This window comes from Anolis carolinensis, unplaced genomic scaffold (genome assembly GCF_035594765.1).
Source record: "Anolis carolinensis isolate JA03-04 unplaced genomic scaffold, rAnoCar3.1.pri scaffold_9, whole genome shotgun sequence".
NCBI classification, from domain to species: Eukaryota; Metazoa; Chordata; class Lepidosauria; order Squamata; family Dactyloidae; genus Anolis; species Anolis carolinensis.
In genome coordinates, this window is record NW_026943820.1 from 18,300,130 (window position 1) to 18,321,506 (window position 21,377).

The 21,377-nt window shown below is 41.9% G+C and overlaps 1 protein-coding gene across 1 annotated transcript; it reads left to right on the forward strand.

Annotated features, from left to right (window-relative positions):
- The first annotated feature begins 1,718 nt into the window (after positions 1–1,718).
- ctcf (CCCTC-binding factor) lies at positions 1,719–20,998 on the forward strand. The gene is made up of 11 exons (XM_062962021.1): positions 1,719–1,891; positions 8,203–8,992; positions 9,764–9,934; positions 10,637–10,770; positions 11,956–12,076; positions 12,599–12,748; positions 13,151–13,311; positions 13,818–14,000; positions 14,932–15,067; positions 16,264–16,440; positions 19,458–20,998. The coding sequence occupies exons 2-11, from the start codon at positions 8,212–8,214 to the stop codon at positions 19,637–19,639; spliced, it is 2,196 nt and encodes a 731-aa protein (XP_062818091.1). The 5' UTR covers positions 1,719–1,891; positions 8,203–8,211; the 3' UTR covers positions 19,640–20,998.
- The last annotated feature ends 379 nt before the right edge of the window (positions 20,999–21,377 follow it).

Below are 21,377 nucleotides of genomic sequence, written 5' to 3' on the forward strand. Positions count from 1 at the left end.
GATCTTCTAGGCAGATATAGCCAATCAACATCACTGCGAGGGTGCAGTGAATGATGAATGGTCATGAGTTTTCTTGCTTTTCTGTCCAAATTTTCCAGTTCCATCTGTGTCCAGTTTATGATGCCAGCAGTATATCTTATGACAGGTATGGCCCAGGTGTTTATGGCCTTGATGGTGTTGCCTCCATTGAGCTTGCTTTTGGGAATTTTTCTGACCCTTTGTGTGCATTCTTTGCTGACCACAGTTTTCACATGTTCATTATTATTATTATTATTATTATTATTATTATTATTATTATTATATTACAAGTTGAGTGGGACCTCCCGACAAAGATGGAGGCAAAGTGTAGTTAACTCAGGTATGAGCAAACTTGAGTCTTCCAGGTGTTTTGGATTTCAAATCCCACAATTCCTAATGGATCCTCATGGACAACAGGTTTGCCCATGCCTGAGCTAACTTCATTAATTTCTTTCTGCAAAACACATGTGTGGGGTAGTTTCTGTTTCCTCTCACATTTTCTCAAGTGTCCTGCCAAACCCCATTGTAATTTTGTCCTGTAGACAGTATCTCTAAAGGCTCGACAGCAGTACGTGTGAAAAAGATCTTTGGGTTCTCGTGGACAACAAGTTAAACATGAGCAAACAATGTGATGTGGCAGCAAAAAAATGCCAATGGGATTTTGGCCTGCATAAATAAGAGTATAGTGTCTAGATCCAGGGAAGTCATGCTCCCCCTCTATTCTGCCTTGGTCAGACCACACCTGGAATCACACCGTGTCCACTTCTAGGCACCGCAATTGAAGGGAGATGTTGACAAGCTGGAATGTGTCCAGAGGAGGGTGACTAAAATGATCAAGGGTTTGGAGAACAAGCCCTATGAGGAGCGGCTTAAAGAGTTGGGCATGTTTAGCCCACAGAAGAGAAGGCTGAGAGGAGACATGATGACGGCCATGTATAAATATGTGTGGAGAAGTCATAGGGAGGAGGGAGCAAGCTTGTTTTCTGCTGTCCAGAGACTAGGACACAGAACAATGCCTTTAAACTGCAGGAAAGGAGATTCTACCTGAACATTAGGATGAATTTCCTAACTGTGAGAGCTGTTCAACAGTGGAACTCTCTGTCCCGGACTGTGGTGGAGGCTCCTTCTTTGGAGGCTTTTAAGCAGAGGCTGGATGGCCATCTGTCGGGGGTGCTTTGAATGCAAATTTCCTACTTCTTGGCAGAATGTGGTTGGACTGGATGGTCCATGAGGTCTCTTCCAACTCTATGATTCTATGCTGAAATCCTTTGTTGGGAGGTGTTTGCTGGCCCTGATTGTTTTATGCCTAAAATTCCTTTGTTTTCTGAGTGTTGGTTCTTTATTTACTGTTCTGATTTTACAGGTTTTTAACTTCATTCATTTTGTTCTGCAAAGCACATGCCTGGGTTGGGTTTCCATTCCCGCTCACACAACCCATTGACTCCAATTGCAAACCCAACTTTGGGAATGCCATGGCTCATGACGCTGCTTCCCGTTCCGGGCTCTGGCCTGAAGGGGGCGCCACCGCGGCACCTTGCGCGTGACGTCACGACCCCGCCCTCCCTCCCTCCCGCTCTCTCGCCCGGCTGGCTCCATTTGAAGTTGGCGCCCAGCGGGGCCTCCCATGGTGCCCCGCGCGGCGCTTCCCCGCTCCCCTTTCCTCCCCCCCGCCTGGCTCGCGCAGGCGCACTGCCGGTCCCCTCGCCCGCCATTTTGTGTCCGAGGCGGCTGTGGAGCGATTCAACCGCGAGCTGGTGCGGGGCGCTGGCGGGCGGAGGCCGCGCGAGGGAGGCCGGCGGCGAGGGGACCTCGGCGGGGCCCGGACGGGGCGGGGCCCGGGGCAGCAGGCCGGCCGGAGGCGCCTCCGCGGCAGGTGAGCGGCGCGGGGGGTTTGCAGTCGCGTTCTCCGGCCTCTAGGTGTCACGATGGGGCGCGGGCTGGGAGAGAGAGAGGAGAGGACGCTGGCTGGCAGGCAGGCAGGCGGCGGGAGCGGGCTTTGTCTCCCTCTACCGTCCCCACCGCCCTCATGCCGGCCTCCCCTCCTCAGCAGCAGCAGCAGCGCCTCCAACGGAGCTAGGCCTCAACCGCGCGCCTCAGCCGACGCCCTCCTTCCCTCCCTCCTGAGGCTTTTTCCCCCTCAGCGGCCGCCATTATGGACACCGAAAGCCAACCAAGAGCCTGCCTTAATCCCCTCAGAGCGAGCCCTGCTAGGCCCCATCCACACCGCAGTTCCAAACCTTATTTATTAATCTATCAGTGTGGATTACTGTAAGGCAGGCTGCATTCTATGTCTAGGCCCTTCCTTGTTTATATGTCAGAAGGCAGGCTTGCAGTCTATGTCTAGGCCTTCCCCTTGTTTGGCTTCTCTCTCCTTCCTTCCTTCCTTCCTTCCCCGCCCCGCGCAGCCTACCGCGCTCTCCGCGTCCTCCTCCTGGGAGCCCTTCCTTTCTTCCGTCCTTACGTCTTTCCTTCCCGGCTCTCCTGCTCCCTTCGCCCGCCGCCGGGCTGTGCTGCGCGCCTCTGCTGCTGCTTCTGCTTCTGCAAAGGGAGGCGAGCGAGACAGCGCAGGGCGGCCGCGCGGGACTCGAGCTCCCTCTTCCTTCGAAGCGCGCAGCGGCGCCATGCAGCTCCTCCGCCGGGCGCCAGGAGGGGACGCCGCCGCCACCGCCAAAGCGGATGAGGGGATCCATCCCCGTCTCCTCGCACACCCTTAATAATCGTCATCACCACCACCACAACAATAATAATCACTTTCCGAGTTTTCCGAGCTGTATGGCCATGTTCCAGAAGCTTTCTCTCCTGACGTTTCGCCCACATCTATGTCAGGCATCCTCAGAGGTTGTGAGGTCTGTTGGAAACTAGGCAAGTGGGGTTTATGTATCTGTGGAAGGTCCAAAGTGGGAGAAAGAACTATTTTCTGTTTGAGGAAAGTGTGAATGTTGCAGTTGACCACCTTGGTTAGCATTGAATAGCCTTGCAAAGCTTGGCTGCTTCCTGCCTGGGTGAATCCTTTATTGTAAGAGGATTAGCTGGCCCTGATTGTTTCTTGTTTTGTTTCATGTCAGACTACACAGAGAAGCCACTGAAATCCACAAGCATGTGGATAATTTCAACAAACAGGAGGAAGCTGAAAATGAACAAAATCTGGCCACCAGTATTTTTAAAAATCTAAAATCAGGACAGTAAATAAAGAACAACATTCAGAAAACGGGTATTCCAGACTGGAAACAATCGGGTCAAACACCTCCCAACAAAGGATTCCCCAGGCAAGAAGCAGCCAGGCTTTCAAACTGCAAGGTTATTCAAGGCTAATCAAGGTGATTAATTGCAACATTCACACTTGCCTCCCTTGCTTAGTTTCCAACAGACCTCACAGCCTCTGAGGATGCCTGCCATAGATATGGGCAAAATGTCAGGAGAGAATGCTTCTGGAACATGGCCATACAGCCCAGAAAACTCACAGCAGCCCAGTGATTCTGGCCATGAAAGCCTCCAACAATACATTGAACAACAGTGGATTAAAAATGCAATGAACCTAATGCAATGGACTAGATGACAATTACAAATTGAAACAAAAACCTACACACAAACATAAATAACTCCCAACAAAAACATCATCAACAAAAACAAAAGATTAAAAAAATACACTGCACCTAATGCAACACTCCCATACTTTTGGTAGGACTAGATGACAGTAAGTGAAAAAAATTTTGTAATATGTTTTTTATTTATACAGATTAAAACAAAACCTATAACCCCCCCCCCCCCCCCAAAAAAAGTCATAAACAACAAAAGATTTAAAAAATACATTGGGCCTAATGCAACTCTCCCAAACTTTTGGAGGGACTAGATGACAATTACAGTGAGTGAAATTCTTTTGTAATTTTATTTAGATAGATTAAAACAAAACGTGCATCGATACAAACATAAACAACAAAAGATTAAAAATATATTTTCTGGAATAATACTATTACATCCTAATTGCCAAAAGAAATACAACATAAAGTACAAACGATCTGTACTTTTATCTAAACTCCTGACATTTTCTGCCTTATATTCTCAGTTTTCTATGCCCATCTAGTGAAAGGGAACAATTGCTACAGCCTTTCCCCACATAATAGCACACTTCTAGTCCAAAAAACCTATGATGAAGATTTGGCCTGAGATTTCTGGAGTTAGAGATTTCTCCAGTTTATCCATTTCTGCAACTTCGCTTATTTCCATAAACCAATCTTGTGACAGGATCATCAGTATTTCCATCTTTAAGCATAGGTAATTCTTGCTGCAGTTGTCATGTATAGCAGTAACCACCTCCATTTTATCTTGAGTTGATCATTTAACATCCCAAGCAGATAAGAGTTCACGTTTCATAGTGCTTGGTTTGTATTGGTTAGGATGATTGTTTTAGATCTAGTTCTAACTTTTTTCTATCTTGCTGAATAAAAATGAATGTTAAAACTAGGATGAGACTACCCACCCACACTCTCCCCCCCCCCCCCCCCCCGGTCAACAGCTTAAAAAACATACTTGGCTGAGGTTACACTTAGAATGTGCCTGTTCTGACTTACAAACAAATTCAACTTAAGAACAAACCTACAGAACCCTTCTTAATTCGTAACGTGGAGTCTGCCTCTATTGTGAATTTTACTGTCAACAAACTGCAGCTGTGAGCGTTCTTGAACTTTTAGTTCTGAGTGTGTAATCTGTAAACCAGATGCTGTGTCCAGCTTCTGTCTTAAAAGGACTACACATGTCTAGTATCTATTTATTTATTGTATCAGAAGTGAACCGAGGGTACAGTTGTAATGTATTTAAAAACACAAAGTTAAAAACTTGACATTATACTAAATGTCCTTTGACCAGAAGCTGGCCACTTGGAGTGCCTCTGGTGTTGCCATTAGAAGGTCCTCCATTGTGCATGTGGCAGGGCTTAGATTGTATTGTAATAGGTAGTCTGTGGTTTGCTCTTCTCCACACTCGCATGTTGTGGACTCCACTTTGTATCAGTTTGTATATCTGTTATCATTATATTGATTGCATATTATTGCCGGGGATTGTATGTACCTCTGACAGTCGTGTGCTTTGTGCTGATTGTCATATTACTTCCCTAATGCAGTTGTAATTAGTAATTTTTTGTTATTCACAATTCTTCACACAGAAGATAGTTCCATGGAGTCCTCCCATGACATGATTGTAAGATCACATACCAAGCTGTTTTAACTTGGTATGCGATCTTACAATCACGCCATTGGAGGACTCCGTGGAACTGTCTTCTGAATAGACCTGTGTGAAGAACTAAATAGATGCTTTATTTTCCATTCATGATAGTTGTAGTCTAGTTGGCAGGAACTTTCCAGTATCCTCATAATTTGAATTCTGATCCCTTTAACTGGCAGGACTTCATTCTAAGACAAAGCAGGCATCCTCAAACTCCCGTCCTCTAGCTGTTTGGGCCTCCAGTTCCTAGAAGCCTTAGCCAGCTTATTCAGTGGTCAGGAATTCTGGGAGTTGGAGGCCCAAACAGCTGGAGGGCCGGAGTTTGAGGATGCTTGCCTTAAAGTATGCCTGAAACAACAGTGAATCTTTATGTGGCATTTGGCCCCAATTAAAGGGATATTTTTGGAGCCTTTTGATCAAGCAAAGACATTTCTCTCAATAGGTTAACCTATAACTTTGTTCTTCAAAATTGTGCCTCTCTGAATTCAAACTGTCACTAACTGCATTTTATCATCTGCCTTGACGCTGTAATCACTTACTGACAAGTAGCTTAAACAGGAAGATCTTTTTATCAGCATTTCATGTTCTTATGCTGATTTTGTTTTCTCCTAGTTGATGAGGGAAATTTAGCAATGGGCATTATGAATCAACTGTCTAGGAATAAGGTACACGTAGAACCTACGCCAGCTTCCTCATCCTTTTGCTGAATGGGCCACATGGTGTGTTATTTACACATAAACTTCCAAAGCTGCCTCAGACCATTGGTCCAACTGGCCAAGTGTTATTTACTTTGACTGGCATGGCTTCACAAGTTTTCAGGAAGATGTTTACAGGCCCAGACTTTGGTGCATATAACAAAGAATGTTTCTTTGCAATATAGCTACTCCCAACTGTCTCAGGTTTCTTAGAATGAACTCTGAATTCCTAGCTCTATTTGAGGGTATTTTGTAAGTAGAAGAACTCACAGGTTGCATCCATCTGGATTCAGGCACTGTTTGTTGTAGGTGTAGAAAAATAGATTGCTAACAATATAATAGGAGCCAAAATTTGGAAATACTGTACTGAAATAGGGTGATTTTATTCTCCCTGTTATCCATAGTGCAAACATTTAGTCATATCCCATAAATTGAAAATGTTGTGTTCTTTTGTGTGGTAATTAGACCCAGTGACCTTGTTGATTTTGCAAGAACACTTGGTTTTGGATACTGGCCCCTTCTGTCTCAAAAAATAAGCTTACTAGATGTTAAAAAGGCTTTATTTTATAAAAACAGCAAAACAGTTAACACACCACTTGCATTGTCAAAACTGGAGGCCTTATGCAATGTTATAGCCTTTATAGATTGTATATTTGAAATACCTCACACTCTATTTTCTCATTTGTGAAAGGCCCTGCCCATTACCCTTTTGCAGCCTTTTCTCTCATTGTTCTCAGAGAAAAGGCTGCAAAAAAAAATTAAAACATTGTCTTGCTCTCCATCTCCTCTTTTCACAATAGAAAGACCTTGAGCATTTCTCAGAACACCTCCATAGCTCAAACCTAATATGTTATCTCTAAGTGCCTAGTTAATGAGATTACACAGAACTAGTCTTGGTGGGGCAAGCAGCTTCCAAAATGCACTCAGACTTCTCTTAACAGCTTATACATTTGTTAATAGAATACAGCATTAACACTACTAATAAACTGAACATGCTTATGAATAAGATAACACTCTCCAGTAGGTAAGATTATATTACCAGCATGGAGCACACAACATACAGTATATATCAGAACCATAGTCATAAAACATAATGAGTTTGAAAGCGTGACAGGTCTTAAGCAGAACATCCTGACACATGGAAATATTCAGATTAGAAGGATTCCTCCTATTTGATGTATTACCCAGCTCCAGGCAGTAAGAGATGAGAGACAGCATCACATTTGCTTTGGGCCATAGCTAACTGCTAATGCATGATATTTTTGCAAAACTGTTTTGAAAGGTAGGGAAGCTAGAATTTCAGGTAATTAGGATGCCAGGTTGAAAGAGCTGTTCCTTAAGAGCATTCCAGTGCATCTTGCTTCTTTGAAAACAAAGAATTGAATTAGTGAAAACTCCCAAAGTGTATTTTATGGGAGAAAAAATCTCCTGCAGATTATAGGCAGTCTCTGAGTTACAACATACAACTTACAAATTACTCATAGTTAAGAATGGGGATGAGACAACAAGAAGTGAGAGAAATCTACACCTCAGAAGGGAAATTCACACCTGAAAGAGTTATCATGGGGAAAAGATGTTTCCACTGAAGCTTTCTCGCCAATCCTTGTTTCCACAACAAGCCAAATTTTTTAAAATCCAATTTTCACAGGGACAAAATATGAGGTGAAATCTTCTGAATAGGGGCACAGACAGAAAAACAAACACCTCAGCTATACATATAGGCTGGAGTTATACTTAAAAATGTATTTGTTTTTAATTAACATACAAATTCAACTTAAGAACAAACCTACAAAACCTATCTTGTTTGTAACTTGGGGACTGCCTGTACTAAAGAAGTATCCTGTCTAGGAATTTGCAACACAACTTTGTGATACCATTTGGCAGAAGCATATCATCCTGAAGGATCTAGAACATTTCTAGAGAACAACTTTTTTATTTTATGCATATAGAAACCATAAGTACTGATCTAGCTAGATATAGATATAGATAATTATGTCCCGCTCTATCTCACCCCAAAGACGATTCAGAGAGGCTGAGTTTTATGTGTATACATGGAAGTGTACATACCATAAATATATACAGACACATTTCACATCTTTGAAATTCTTGGCAATTCTGTAGCAAATTCAGTCTGTCATATTTATCTGATGAAATTACCAAATTGGTGGGAATCGCTATCACTGGTTCATGTAAAATGCCAAGATGTCTTCCTATACAGAGCTTTTTGTCCCTCAATCTCTCTTGCTTTCTCTCTCTCATTTTTCCTGAGCAGAACGGTGACATGGAGGGCGAAGTAGTTGAAGCTATTGGCGAAGAGTCTGAAACTTTCATTAAAGGCAAAGAAAGGAAGACCTATCAACGACGCCGGGAGGGTGGGCAAGAAGAGGATGTTTGCTCAATGCCACCCAACCAAGCAGATGGAACTGAAGTAGTACAAGATGTAAATACTGGTGTCCAGATGGTCATGATGGAGCAATTAGATCCAACACTTCTTCAGATGAAGACAGAGGTCATGGAGGGTGCCGTCCAACAGGAAGCAGAGGCTACTGTAGATGACACACAGATAATAACCTTGCAGGTTGTAAATATGGAAGAGCAGCCTATAAACCTTGGTGAACTCCAGCTAGTCCAGGTGCCTGTTCCTGTCACTGTACCTGTTGCTACTACATCAGTGGAAGATCTTCAGGGGGCCTATGAAAATGAGGTCTCCAAAGGAGGCCTCCAAGAGGGAGAGCCCATGATCTGCCACACCCTCCCTTTGCCAGAAGGCTTCCAGGTAGTAAAAGTTGGGGCAAATGGTGAGGTGGAGACTCTGGAGCAAGCGGAACTTCAGCCCCAGGAGGATCCTGGTTGGCAGAAGGACCCAGACTATCAGCCCCCAGCCAAAAAGACAAAGAAAACCAAAAAAAGCAAACTCCGTTACACTGAGGAGGGGAAAGATGTGGATGTGTCTGTCTATGATTTTGAAGAGGAGCAGCAGGAGGGCTTGCTGTCAGAAGTCAATGCAGAAAAGGTGGTGGGCAACATGAAGCCCCCAAAGCCAACAAAAATTAAAAAGAAAGGTATGTTAGGCCTGCAGATTTGGAGACTTGGGGAATCTTTACGATCGGTGCTCAATCTGAAGTACTGCTATACAGTCCACTTGACTTCTTGTAGACTTGTTTTTTCACTGATATGATTAAAATGTGCTCTCTAGAACTTACAATGTGACTCTGTAGTCAACTTCCACTGGAACATAAAGCCACATGGGAGGACCCTAGAGATTCTAAGAAGAAACATCTCTAGGAATTGCTAGATTTTCCATTGCAATTCTGTGGTCAGGAGGAAGTTGACCATAGAGTGGTGTTGGAAGATCTAGGGGTTCCTAGAGATGTTTGTTCAGGTTGAAAAAGTGTAGGGGTGTTCTTTCCACTTGGATGAGGGTCCTGTGCAAATATGGAAGACTGACAGTATCCCTTGCACAAAACACTGCCTAAAACATGGACGTGCTTGGAAATGTGTTTTAATTTTTCCTGGTGTCTTAAATGGCCCACTAACAAAAACATTTTCCTACCTACTCCTGAAGAATCTGTGATTGCTTTGCATTAAAATTCAGATACAGGGGTGATATGTCGTTTTGCCTAGTAAAGTTTGGAACCAGGAAGCTGTAAGATTGGCTCACTTATCAAGACTGGGAGAATTGCCTTCAATGCTACTTGATTTTAAAAACTGGACATGGGTCAGATAATTTAATTCCTATTCACTGACTTTCTATGGTATGATATGCTTTGATGAGATGTGTATAGAAGAGCTGCCATTTTTTAGATTTCTGAAAGGTCTTGTTTTTCGGACAGGCGTGAAAAAGACATTCCAGTGTGAACTGTGCAGTTATACTTGCCCACGTCGTTCAAACTTGGATCGTCATATGAAAAGCCACACTGATGAGAGGCCACACAAGTGTCACCTTTGTGGCAGAGCTTTCCGGACAGTCACACTGCTGAGAAACCATCTCAACACTCATACAGGTACAATCAGTCCCAGAATCTCTCATTTGTAATGTTTGTGTTTGATTCTCTGGGTAAGTGCAGATAGTGAATGGATTTATTTTTGGATGAACAGTCTTTAACTTAAACACTACTGATAAAGCTGCAGACATTTGAGACTAATAAAGATGGGGAAGAAATTAACTCCAAGGGAAGAGACCTTATCTTTTTTATACCTCTGCAGATTCCCCAAACCATTGTTTGTAACCATCATGTTGCGAAGTACCTTTTGTCCATGGGAACTAGAAACCTTGTTAGTTGGCATATTCAGAATTGCTGCATTTTTCATTGTTGCTAACAAGTTACCTTGTCTCCAGTGAGATTTAAAATACAACTTTTCATGAAGCAGCAGCTTCATAAAAATGCTATACCTAAAAAAAACCTCAGAAATTCCTATTTCTTCTGCATGGGATAGACATCCACCCACATCCAAGTAACTAGTGTTCCTTTACTGTCAGCAAGCAATAGAAAATTTAGCTCTTAACTGTATATATACACTCTATTTAATTTCAAGCACTAGAGCCCTTTGATCTGAAATGTTTTGTTTAGAATTCTTCGAATGTTTTATTATCCAAATTGTCACAAGAAAGTTTGTTAGAGATTGGCATTCTTTAATGTTGATAGTAAAGAATTGCCATTCTTTAATATTGATCTTAAATGTTCTTTGTTGGTGGGATTCTTCAGGTACTCGTCCTCACAAGTGCCCTGACTGTGACATGGCCTTTGTGACAAGTGGCGAGTTAGTTCGGCATCGCCGCTATAAACATACCCATGAGAAGCCATTCAAGTGTTCCATGTGTGACTATGCCAGTGTGGAGGTACGTTTTGATTCTGTTCTTGTTCCTAGCCATGTTAACCTCTGATTTATTGGGTCTTCTGGTTTTTGTTTTTTTTAAAAAAAATCTGCTTTTTTGTTTAGGCTGTGGTGCCTTGTGTCCGAAAGATGATTATTTTTATGATATATAGTAGGAATTGATCACAGTGTTAAAATGCCCATCTGCCCTGGCAAAATGAAGTTTGTCTTTCCGTAACCTCTCTTCATGAGTTCTCTTTGCCTTCCATTCACTTACATCTGTTAAGTTGGCCATCCAAAACATTTTACAAAGATCGTTTTTTGTTTTTTGTAGTGCAGGTGGGCTTGCACAAAGCAGAGATAAAACTGCTTTGTATGGAGAGAAAAAGCAGGATATAAATAAACATAATAATAATAAATGAATGGGGGAGGGGCAGAGGAACTTTTCAAGGTGTATTTAACACATTTTGATGCAACTGTTGATTCTTGGTGGGTTACCAGAGCCTGTCTGCTTCTGAGTCAAATTCCTGAGGTCTGTCACTGAGTGCACCAGCTGTCAAAAGCAAGGAAGGGATCAATGGTTCTTGGAAATTGTGATTGTGGCCATTGTCCAGAGAAGTCACCACTAGTTTTAGATGTACAGGAGAACTTGTGACTTCATTTAATCAATTAATCCCCTACTTGTCCAGTTTAATAAGACAAAGTAAATTGTATCTGCGTGGGGAGTTAAAAAGCAGAATTCTTAATTCAGAAAAGATGTTTTCCAGCAATTACAGCACATGATATTAACAAATTTGGGCACAGAATATTCCAAATCCCCCCACCTCACCCCATGTTCTCTTTTTTTGTTCACCTGTCATGCTCCTATACCCCATTCCTTCATGACACCTCATATTCTAAAATCTGTCTCTTCTGAAAATAAACCCTTGTATTTTTAATAGATTAAAAAAAACTACTCTGAATTTGCAAAAGCAATGCAAGGGGTTAACACAGGAGAAAAATAATATTGTGAGAAGTAATATTGTGCATATGTGTGAGTTTTTTGCATTCCAATAGGTATTGCAGATCTTTTTCTTCTCAACATGTAATTCGAGAAAAGCACGTATCAGAATGATAACATGGGTACTTGTGTGGGATGATTGTGACTAGAAATTCACTACAGAATGGTCTTCATGTTGCTAATCCCATTTTGGTAATTCCTGGGTTTCAGGTCAGCAAGTTGAAACGCCACATTCGCTCTCACACTGGAGAGCGTCCATTCCAGTGCAGCTTGTGTAGCTATGCCAGCAGAGACACTTACAAGCTGAAGAGGCACATGAGGACTCATTCTGGTATGGATTATGCTATGGGCAAAGTGGCCTTTTGTACTGGTCATTCTTTTTGTGTTGCTTCTTTGATCTGAAAAAATCCTGCAGTTTCTGGATTGTCATGGGAAAGGGGCAGGAATGGCTTCCATGTTATTCTTTTAAGTGATTTTGGTTAAAGCCTGCCAGGACAAGAGTTGCTTCTCTGATCAGGGCGACAAGAAGTGGGATATTGTGGGGTATATAGTGTCTTGTAGCTGAACACCAACATTTAATGTTTCCTGACAACAGCTGTGTGAGTAAAGGCGAGAGTTTTGTTTAGGAGAAAGAAGGGGAGATACAGGGAGATACATTGACGCTCAACCAAACAACCCTAGTTATTGTATCTACTTCACAGCAGTTGAGGAATTTTCCTAATTTTTCTTTATCCTGTCTCTTGGCTCTGATGAAGAATAGTCTTTCCCAAGTCTCCTCCTCCATTTCTGACTCCTGTGGCTTGCAGAAACTTAAACTTTTGTGCTCAGCTATGTCTTTCTTTTCTTCTGAAAGGTGAGAAGCCTTATGAGTGTTATATTTGTCACGCTCGCTTCACCCAGAGTGGGACTATGAAGATGCACATCTTGCAAAAGCACACAGAGAATGTGGCCAAGTTTCACTGTCCTCACTGTGACACTGTTATTGCACGGAAAAGTGACTTAGGTGAGTGCATTGTAGGAAAAAAGTAGGAGGCAAAAGTAAGTGATAAAATAGAACAAAGTTGGGGAGGTCATCACTGACAGTTGTGACAAACAACCTGGATATTGCATGAATTAAGACAGATAGAATTTTAGTTATTGATGTTCTTGGTTAAAGTGAAGGTTGTCTTACTGTGTCTCAAGTGTCATATTAGTTACAAATCCATCTACATAGTGACTTTTAGCTCCTCTGTTTCAGCATATCCAGAAGAGTCAGAAAAAAACAGCAATGATAAATAAAAACAAATGCAGAAGATGTTTGTTCTTCTAGAGCTAGAATTTAGCAGTTTATTGACATGCTAAAATAGCCTTCAAGAAATAAGCTTGAGTGTTGTGTGACAAAATCATTCTTTGTTTCTGTTACCAGGTGTCCATTTGAGGAAGCAGCATTCCTATATTGAGCAGGGCAAGAAGTGCCGTTACTGTGATGCTGTATTCCATGAACGATATGCACTCATCCAGCATCAGAAATCTCACAAGAATGAGAAGCGCTTTAAGTGCGACCAGTGTGACTATGCATGTCGACAGGTGAGCAAATGGAGTGGAAAATGTTGGTTACAGAAAACCATTAGATGACTGCTCCTTAAACTGTGGGTCCTCATCCCAAATGGGGTACCCTTATCTCAATGTTGGGATCCTAAATAATTTGTCCATCTAGTGACTTTTTTAGATATTTACACAAATCTGTTGTACAGTGTTTGCAATGAGTTTAGCAGAAAATGCTTCAGCTAAACAAAACAGGGTTCAAATTGAAACAATACAGGTCTTGGGTATCACATAAATCACCACTATGTGTATATGGGGCTAGAGTAAAGAAGAAAATCAGCCTGTTAAGCAAGGCTTGCAAATGCTGTTTTTTTATTAGTAAATTTTTGTTTTTTTTACCTCTTATATACCTACCTGGGTCACATAAAAAATATGAGTCCAAAAGGTATCGCAAATGGAAAAAAAAAAATTAAGAAACCCTGCTCTAGAAAATTGCCAAGACCTTTCCTTCTTTTTACAGTGATTACTTGTTCTTTGGCCTTTTCTAGGAGAGGCACATGATCATGCACAAGCGAACCCACACTGGAGAAAAGCCTTACGCCTGTAGCCATTGTGACAAAACCTTCCGTCAGAAGCAGCTGCTCGACATGCACTTCAAGCGCTACCATGACCCAAACTTTGTCCCAGCTGCCTTTGTGTGCTCCAAATGTGGCAAAACATTTACACGGCGTGTAAGTTGCATTTTAAACTTATGAGATGAACTTTGTTTCAGTGAAACCCTGAAGTCTGTAAACTTTGTGAGATGAAAAATAGATATTAACAAGGAAGAGGATGCCTCGGATTTAGAATGTGTTATCACTACCAACATCCAAGGTCACAAGTTTGGTGGTGTCCTTTTCACCATTCTACTATTGGGGAGGGGGACAAAAAAAATAGATTGATATTCTGCTAATTGCCCAATGTTCTATCAGTAAATGCTGATCTGTCTTCTGCCCATCCCTAGTGTAATTGATTGCAAAAGCTAAAAAAATGCATCATTATTATTAGTAGTAGTATTAACGTAATTTCTGTCCTGCCTTTCTCCTCATAGGGACTCAAGGCTGCTAACAACCACACAACCGACTAAAATGTTAAAGTAAAAGAAATACAACAAAAATTTAAAAATCAAATATCAGTGTATGGATATAAAGTTAAAATACAGTTAAAATCTAGTGGATGCATTGTGCCCTGTCAGTCCATGGAGAGTGTTGTAGAAGCCAGGAAGGAAAATTTGGCTGTATTAGATGTCGGGTGTATATTTTCTTCACCTTTGGGCAGACCGTTCAGTAGTCTTCTCTTAGTACACTTTGCTTATCACCACTGGTAACTAAATTCATATTTGGCTTTGGCTCTAATATGCTAAATAATGCCAGTTTACCAACTGTTGGGATTTCTGGGAGTTGAAGGCCAAAATGTCTGGGGACCCACAGGTTGAGAAGCACTGGTTTAGAGGATCAAATCTGTACATTTTGATTCAAAAAGATAGATTCAGTCATGTCTCATCAGATAGCTCTTGTGTGTCTTCCAGATCTTTCCGATGTACGGTGAATATACCAGTACACCGCACTGGGTATCTATCAGATAGTGCCAATTTCTATTATTTTCTTCCCTTTCCCTGATTAGAATACTATGGCCAGACATGCAGATAACTGCACAGGCCCCGACGGTGTTGAAGGAGAGAATGGAGGAGAGCCCAAGAAGGGGAAACGTGGTCGAAAGAGAAAGATGCGCTCAAAGAAGGAGAACTCCTCTGACAGCGGTAAGAACTGTGCACTGTTTCCAAATGTGACATTCTAGCCTTGGATGTCAACCTGCAAATCATCATCACAGATGCACTGTTACCTATCACATTGTTTCTTTCCCCAGCCTTGCACTTGATTCAGAAGAAATAACTTGCTGGTGGCCACTGCAGCTCTGTTGCCAGCTTCTTAACATTTTTCCATAGACCCAGGCTTCATTGATGTCTTCTGACTTTCTTATGGTGTTGTTCAAAACCTCTATTATCGACAAAACCAATAATGGGAAAGGGCGACAACCTTGTCTGGTCCCTTTTTGTATTCTACAATATGTAGTCGGTTCCCAATTGACCAAAATTTGGGCACTTTGCAACTGGGCTCAGTGAAATGTAATCATTTTAAGATTACCATTTTACAGCTGGAGGGATGATTGAGCTATTCTCATTTGGGTTCTTGACCTGTTTCACTTGTAGATGATTATATGTGAGATTGATGGTGGGAAGGGTCAGTCATAAAAGACAGTCATAAAACATAGTTGGAGTCACTTACCCAGGGACCATTTCATCCATACCTGTGAACTTGCTCATTGTAGACATTGCACTGTGTCCAGTGAGCTGGAGTGTCAACAGTTATGGATGGAAAACAGCATACATCTGCTGGTGCCAGCATACATTCTTCAAATTTGAAAGGTATTAGGGGGGTGAAGTTCATAGGGAAGTTAATAGTTTGCGTTGTTTAAAGCTCAGTATCCAACACAGGACTTGGATGAAGACGTTCTTTATGAAGCTACTAATGTATTTTGTATATATTTTTAAAATCTTGCATTTTCACTCCCTTGTGGAACACTCAAGGCAATGAATGCCATTCAGCAGAAAGCAGGCACAAAATAAGACTAATAATTAAAACTCTCCAACATTTCATTCTGCTAACTTCACTCTGTATATGTTTGCATACATACATAAGTGCCATCTCCTACTCTAAATTGGAATAGCGTACTGAAAATATGGAAGGCATTCTAGGCATGGTAGTGAGCTTCCTAGCAGTAATATTCCGAGTTCCATAGCCATTTGCAAATTTTCGGGTTTTATTTCTGAATAAAACGTGAAATAACCCATCTCTAAGATGAACATATTCAATCTGTTACAAGATTCTTGCCTTCAGTGATAATTGTCCTGAATTTACTTGCTTACTTACTTACTTACTTATTTCAACATTGCAGAGGAAAATGCAGAGCCAGAGTTGTATGATATTGAAGAGGAGGACGAGGAAGAGACAGCAGTTGAAATCGAAGCTGAACCTGAAATAGAAGCTGAACCTGTAGCTCCTCCACCTCCACCAGCTAAGAAGCGGAGAGGGAGGCCACCAGGCAAGGCCAATCAACCAAAACAGCCCCAGCGTAAGTGGAAGGCACTGCATTCCTGATTCAGGGGCTAGGTTTTTGCATGGTGTATGCGGGAGGGATGAAGAGGTGAGGGCCAAAAATGAGATATGGAACCAGATCTGTCTGACTGACAGTCACAAAGGACGGGAAACAGCCCATTAGGACATGGCAGGATCTTTAGCATCGTTTGCAACATATTTTCAGAATACACGAATTTCAATATAAGTCTAGAAACTTGGTGGGACAAGCTATACTAAACCTATTGGGAATTTGCACCAGATAATAAATTGAAGTTGAAACCTTGCACACATACAGTCAGGAGAGTTCTTGCTTGGTTTTCATCCAAAGCTGATTTTGTGTAATTCATTAAGTGGTCCCAAGGCAGATATATGTGAGCATCTTTATCTTACAAATGATTCTGCTGTTCATATTCTTAATCTGGGAAAGGTAAACAATTATGTTTTCTTTAGAATGTTAAGGCAAAGGTGCAGTGGAACCTACTCTAGGAAGCAGTAAAGGACTTTTCTCACTGTAGACAGAACTGATCAAATTGTAGGGAAGGGATGAAGCTCTTTGTATAAAAGAGTTCCAGTTTGGAATTCTGGCATCTCCAGGGTAGAGGGCTGGGGAAAGGTCTCAGCCTGAGATCCAGGAGAACCACTAGCAGACAATGTAGACAATTACAGTGTTCCCTCACTTATCGCTGGGGTTAGGTTCCAGGACCACCCTCAATAGGTGAAAATCTACGAAGTAGGGACACTATATTTTAATATTTATACATTATTTTAGTAGTTATACACTATTTTAAGTCTTTATCAACCGATCGTGTGTTGATAAATTGACTCCTCCTCCTGTTGCTGGTTGGGCCCCTTTTCTCTCTCTTTGGCTTCTCCTTCCTCCCTTCCTTAGGCTGTAAATTGTAATTGATTTATAATATTCTTTTAGAGTTTATTGAAAAACCGCGAAATACCGAATCCGCAAAAAGTGAACCGCAAAGTAGTGAGGGAACACTGTATTGTTGTTTCCGACCAAAGGTGAACCTGTCACAGGGTTTTCTTGGCAAGATTTGTTCAGAAGATGTTCTACCTGTATTTGTATGAGGCCGAATTGCAAGCTGCAGTGAGGCTTCAGCTCATATATTCCGGCCTGCTTATCTAGAGCAACTACCAAGTGATACCTTAAAAGTTTTCTTTGCAGTTTTAAACTGGTTTATCAGCATCCAAATTTAAGCAATTCTCATTAGTTTTAACTATGATTAATGAAACAAATCAACTTTGAAACATAATTTACTACGTATTCCTTTCACAATATGAATAAATAAAACTGAGGGTTCAAATTGAAACATAATACAGGTCTTAGATATCACATAAATTACCACTAGATGTAAATGGGGCTAGAGTTGGATGACTCAATGCCGTGACTCAAGATGATACAGCTTCGTGTGGCAGTTTGAATTTACCTGAGGCAGGCAGTCTTTAAAACAATATCTATCCCCAATGCAACTTAAAGAAGTATGACTAATACACACCGGTACGTTTTCTTTGATGCCATTTTGTGAGTACAATTCTATCTGCATGCCAATCTGACAGCCATTTTTCTCTTTTCTGTAATCAAAAGACATAGTTAACCCTCCAGATTCATTATTTTAACATTCATAATGTGATGATTCGTGTGTTTGTCATTGCCCCATCTGATTGCTTTCCTACTTTCCAGGATGGAGGTGATGCTTGGCTTGGGTTCTTACATACCGAAATCTTAGACTGAGTCCAGGCCCTCAAAACTTTACCTCAGCCTGTTTTCTATCTCTGGGCCAAGGGGCAGGAAGAGTGTGAACCTGGTGGCCAGGCCCCTCTTCTGGGGCTTGAGGCCTTTGTGTGAATGTTCACATTGCAGCCTTGAGATTCAGAAGCAGTCACTGCCTCCTGAAGCTGGAGCTGCCATGGGGGCATTCGCACAGCAGCTGCATCATCAGGTGGGGCAAAGTAATCACCACAGCAACCTAAAGCCATGTTTACTGTGTGCACATTCACATAGTAGTCCTATCTTTGGCTGCTTCTTTCAGACCCTCCATGCAAAGAATAATCATTGCTTTCAGATTCTCTCAGCATGGACTTAGCTCCTGTTGGAGTTTGAGAACTTACACTGTGCTGAAGGAGCCAGAAGGAAGTTTTGTCCCCTTGGTTTTCTCATCTGTGGCAAAGATGCCCAAAAAAGTCACTGGAGAGAGATTAGAGTGGACTCTGCAAGAATGAGCTAAGCTTTAGGTCAGGGGGTGCTGAGAGCTTGAAAGAAGCAACACCTCCTCTGCTCTCTGCTGTGCTGGGGAACCCCTAACAGAAACCCTTTTGCTTCTCTCAGTTCTAGGAGCTTGTCCCATGCCTAAAGAAGCTGAAAAAGGAGTGGGTTGAGTGATCACCACTGCGACCCCATTCCCGAAGCTGGGGGTGTTGTGTGAATGTGCACGTGCAACTCCAGCTTCAGGAGAGGGTTCATGGCAGTAGTAATCACTTAGGCCCCCATCTTGAAGCCAGGGCTGCTATGTCAGTTGTGCACACAGTGATCCAGAAATGGTTGGCAGTGCCGATCCTTGGCTCAGTCTTTGTGTGCATGTGCATGTGGGCCATGCTTCAGGAGGGAGGCAGCAGCTGCAGGGCCTGGCTAGCAGGCATGCATTCCCTGTGCATGCCGCCATCCAAGGAGCCCCTTGGTCACCCCTTTGACAAGCCTAAGGACCCTGGAGCCTTACACCCACTGTATTCACAGTATTCCACCTTTCGCAAAGGTCCTCAATTCCCTAGCTTCCCCGAATGTAGTGGACCAAAGGTAGGTTGAGCCTGCTTGCTAGGATACTGTTAAAATGTAAATATATATTTGCTAGATATTAATGGACAGTTATCAATTACCACAGTTCCTCTTTCAATAGTCCTAAGAAACCTTTATGCAGTTTTACCTGTAGTTTTTTGGAAACGGTTAAGTTATGTGAAAATGTTATGTCCAGAAAGTGTTGACTTTTCCCCTTTCCTGTTCCCTAGCCACAGCAATCATTCAGGTAGAAGACGAGAGCACGGGTACAATTGAAAACATTATAGTGGAAGTCAAGAAGGAGCCTGAAGCAGAGACTGTAGGAGTTGCGGCAGGAGCTCAACCAGAGGCGGTGGAAGCACCTAACGGAGACCTCACTCCGGAGATGATCCTGAGCATGATGGACCGGTGATGGAGAAACAGTGGTGCTGTGACTGAACTGACCTGGGCTCTTTGGAAGTGGCTCAGTCCCCCTCCCCCCTTTTTGTTTGTTTGTTATTCTTTTGACCTTATTTTTGGCTTTGGGAAATACATCATTTTTTACACCATTTTACAAAACAACCCAGGAAGCAAAACTTCAAATGATGTTTAGAAAGTGATTTGTCTAGAACTCTCTCTCTGTTCAGTGTTAGCCTAACCAGATCATGCAACATGGAGCAATTTGTAAATCCCCTGGAATTGCCTGCAAGTCAGTTGATCCCTAAACGGCGTTGTTGCAGGCCATGGACAGCTTTCACACACAGAATGTCAGGGGAAAGCAGGAGCCCAGATTCACGTCTCTGGCCACCCCTCTGGATCAGCTTGCACGTTCCATGAAGTCCTCTGGCCTTTTTTCTCATTACAGAGATTTTAAATTGTAAATGCAGACTCGGGAGAGTTGTAAAAGTTTTATTGCATTTTGCTTTTGCTCTTTTTTCCCTCTTCATCCTCTAATGACTGGCTCCGCTGTCAGCACTGTAGGTTCAGCATGCTGGTATTTTTCCTCCCAGGTGCTTTGCTTTCTGCAGGGCATCTCTGTAATGATCAAGCTTGTAAATAACTTTTTTTTTAATCTTTTGATTTTTTCCATTTGATTAAGCAGTTTGAAGGGTGGGTGGAAATGCAGTTTAAAAAAAAGAACCATGTTTTAAATTATTGCAAAAAAGGAATTATGCAGGAATTGGTCTTTGTGAAACATTTGAAACTTATCAAGTTGGTAGAGGAATGCCACCTAAGTGTCAGAAAATCTGCATCCCAGCTAAGTACATGGACACAGTCTTAAGATGTCTCACTTCAGCTCCCTTCTTGAATTTCACCTTTTCACAATTCTGATTTTCTTTGCTGTCATTTTTTTGTGTTTATTAATTCTGTGTTGAAAGCCGAGATGTTAATTTTTAATAGGGCTTCCCGGCCCTGGAAACCTAGGGCAGGAATTTTTAATAGGTCAGTAATTACAAGATTTGGGTTCTTTAATTAAAAAGAAAAAAATAATGTGAAATACAAAAATGATGCCTGTATATGAACCATCAAATGTTAAAACTGCGTAAGCTTTTTATAGGGCCTCAGTCTTGCTGATTTCAAAAGAACTTTCTTCTATGTATCGCTTTTAAGAGAAATATCAGGTTAGCTATCCAATTCTAGGTTGATGCATTTTTGTACTTAGCAGTACTGTGTGATATTTTTCATTATTTTAGGAAACGAACATGAAATAAAATGTTATAAAATACATAATGGGGTTTGGATTCTGGGAAGGAGAATATACTGCTGTACAGCTAATAAATAATAATGATTATTTTATGTGTGTGCTTTTGCCTCCTCGAAATCTCATATAACTTGTGTCAAAATCAGTGCAGAATAGATTCATCCATCTTCAGGCCCTGTCCCCCATTAATTGCATCATTAGGCAGAACTTGGCCATGTGTTGCTCATGGGAGGCCAAGGCAGAGCTCCACCAGAAGACAAGCAATGCAGCATAAGTTCCCTTGTCGTGGTATCCAGAATGGTCCACCTGGGTGGCTGAGACAGTGACATCTTTGCTTTCTGATAGTTCAGTGTACACAAACTTGTTTCATGCATAGATTATTAATATATATATATATATATATATATATATATATATATATATATATATATATATATAAAATGACCTTCAGGTTATGCGTATGAGGTGT

Coding starts and splice junctions, on each gene's coding strand:
- ctcf (XM_062962021.1), top strand. CDS start 8,212: ATGGAGGGCGAAGTAGTTGAAGCTATTGGCGAAGAGTCTGAAACTTTC. Junction 9,935..10,636: donor CCATCTCAACACTCATACAG/GTACAATCAGTC, acceptor GGGATTCTTCAG/GTACTCGTCCTCACAAGTGC. Junction 12,077..12,598: donor GCACATGAGGACTCATTCTG/GTATGGATTATG, acceptor TTCTTCTGAAAG/GTGAGAAGCCTTATGAGTGT.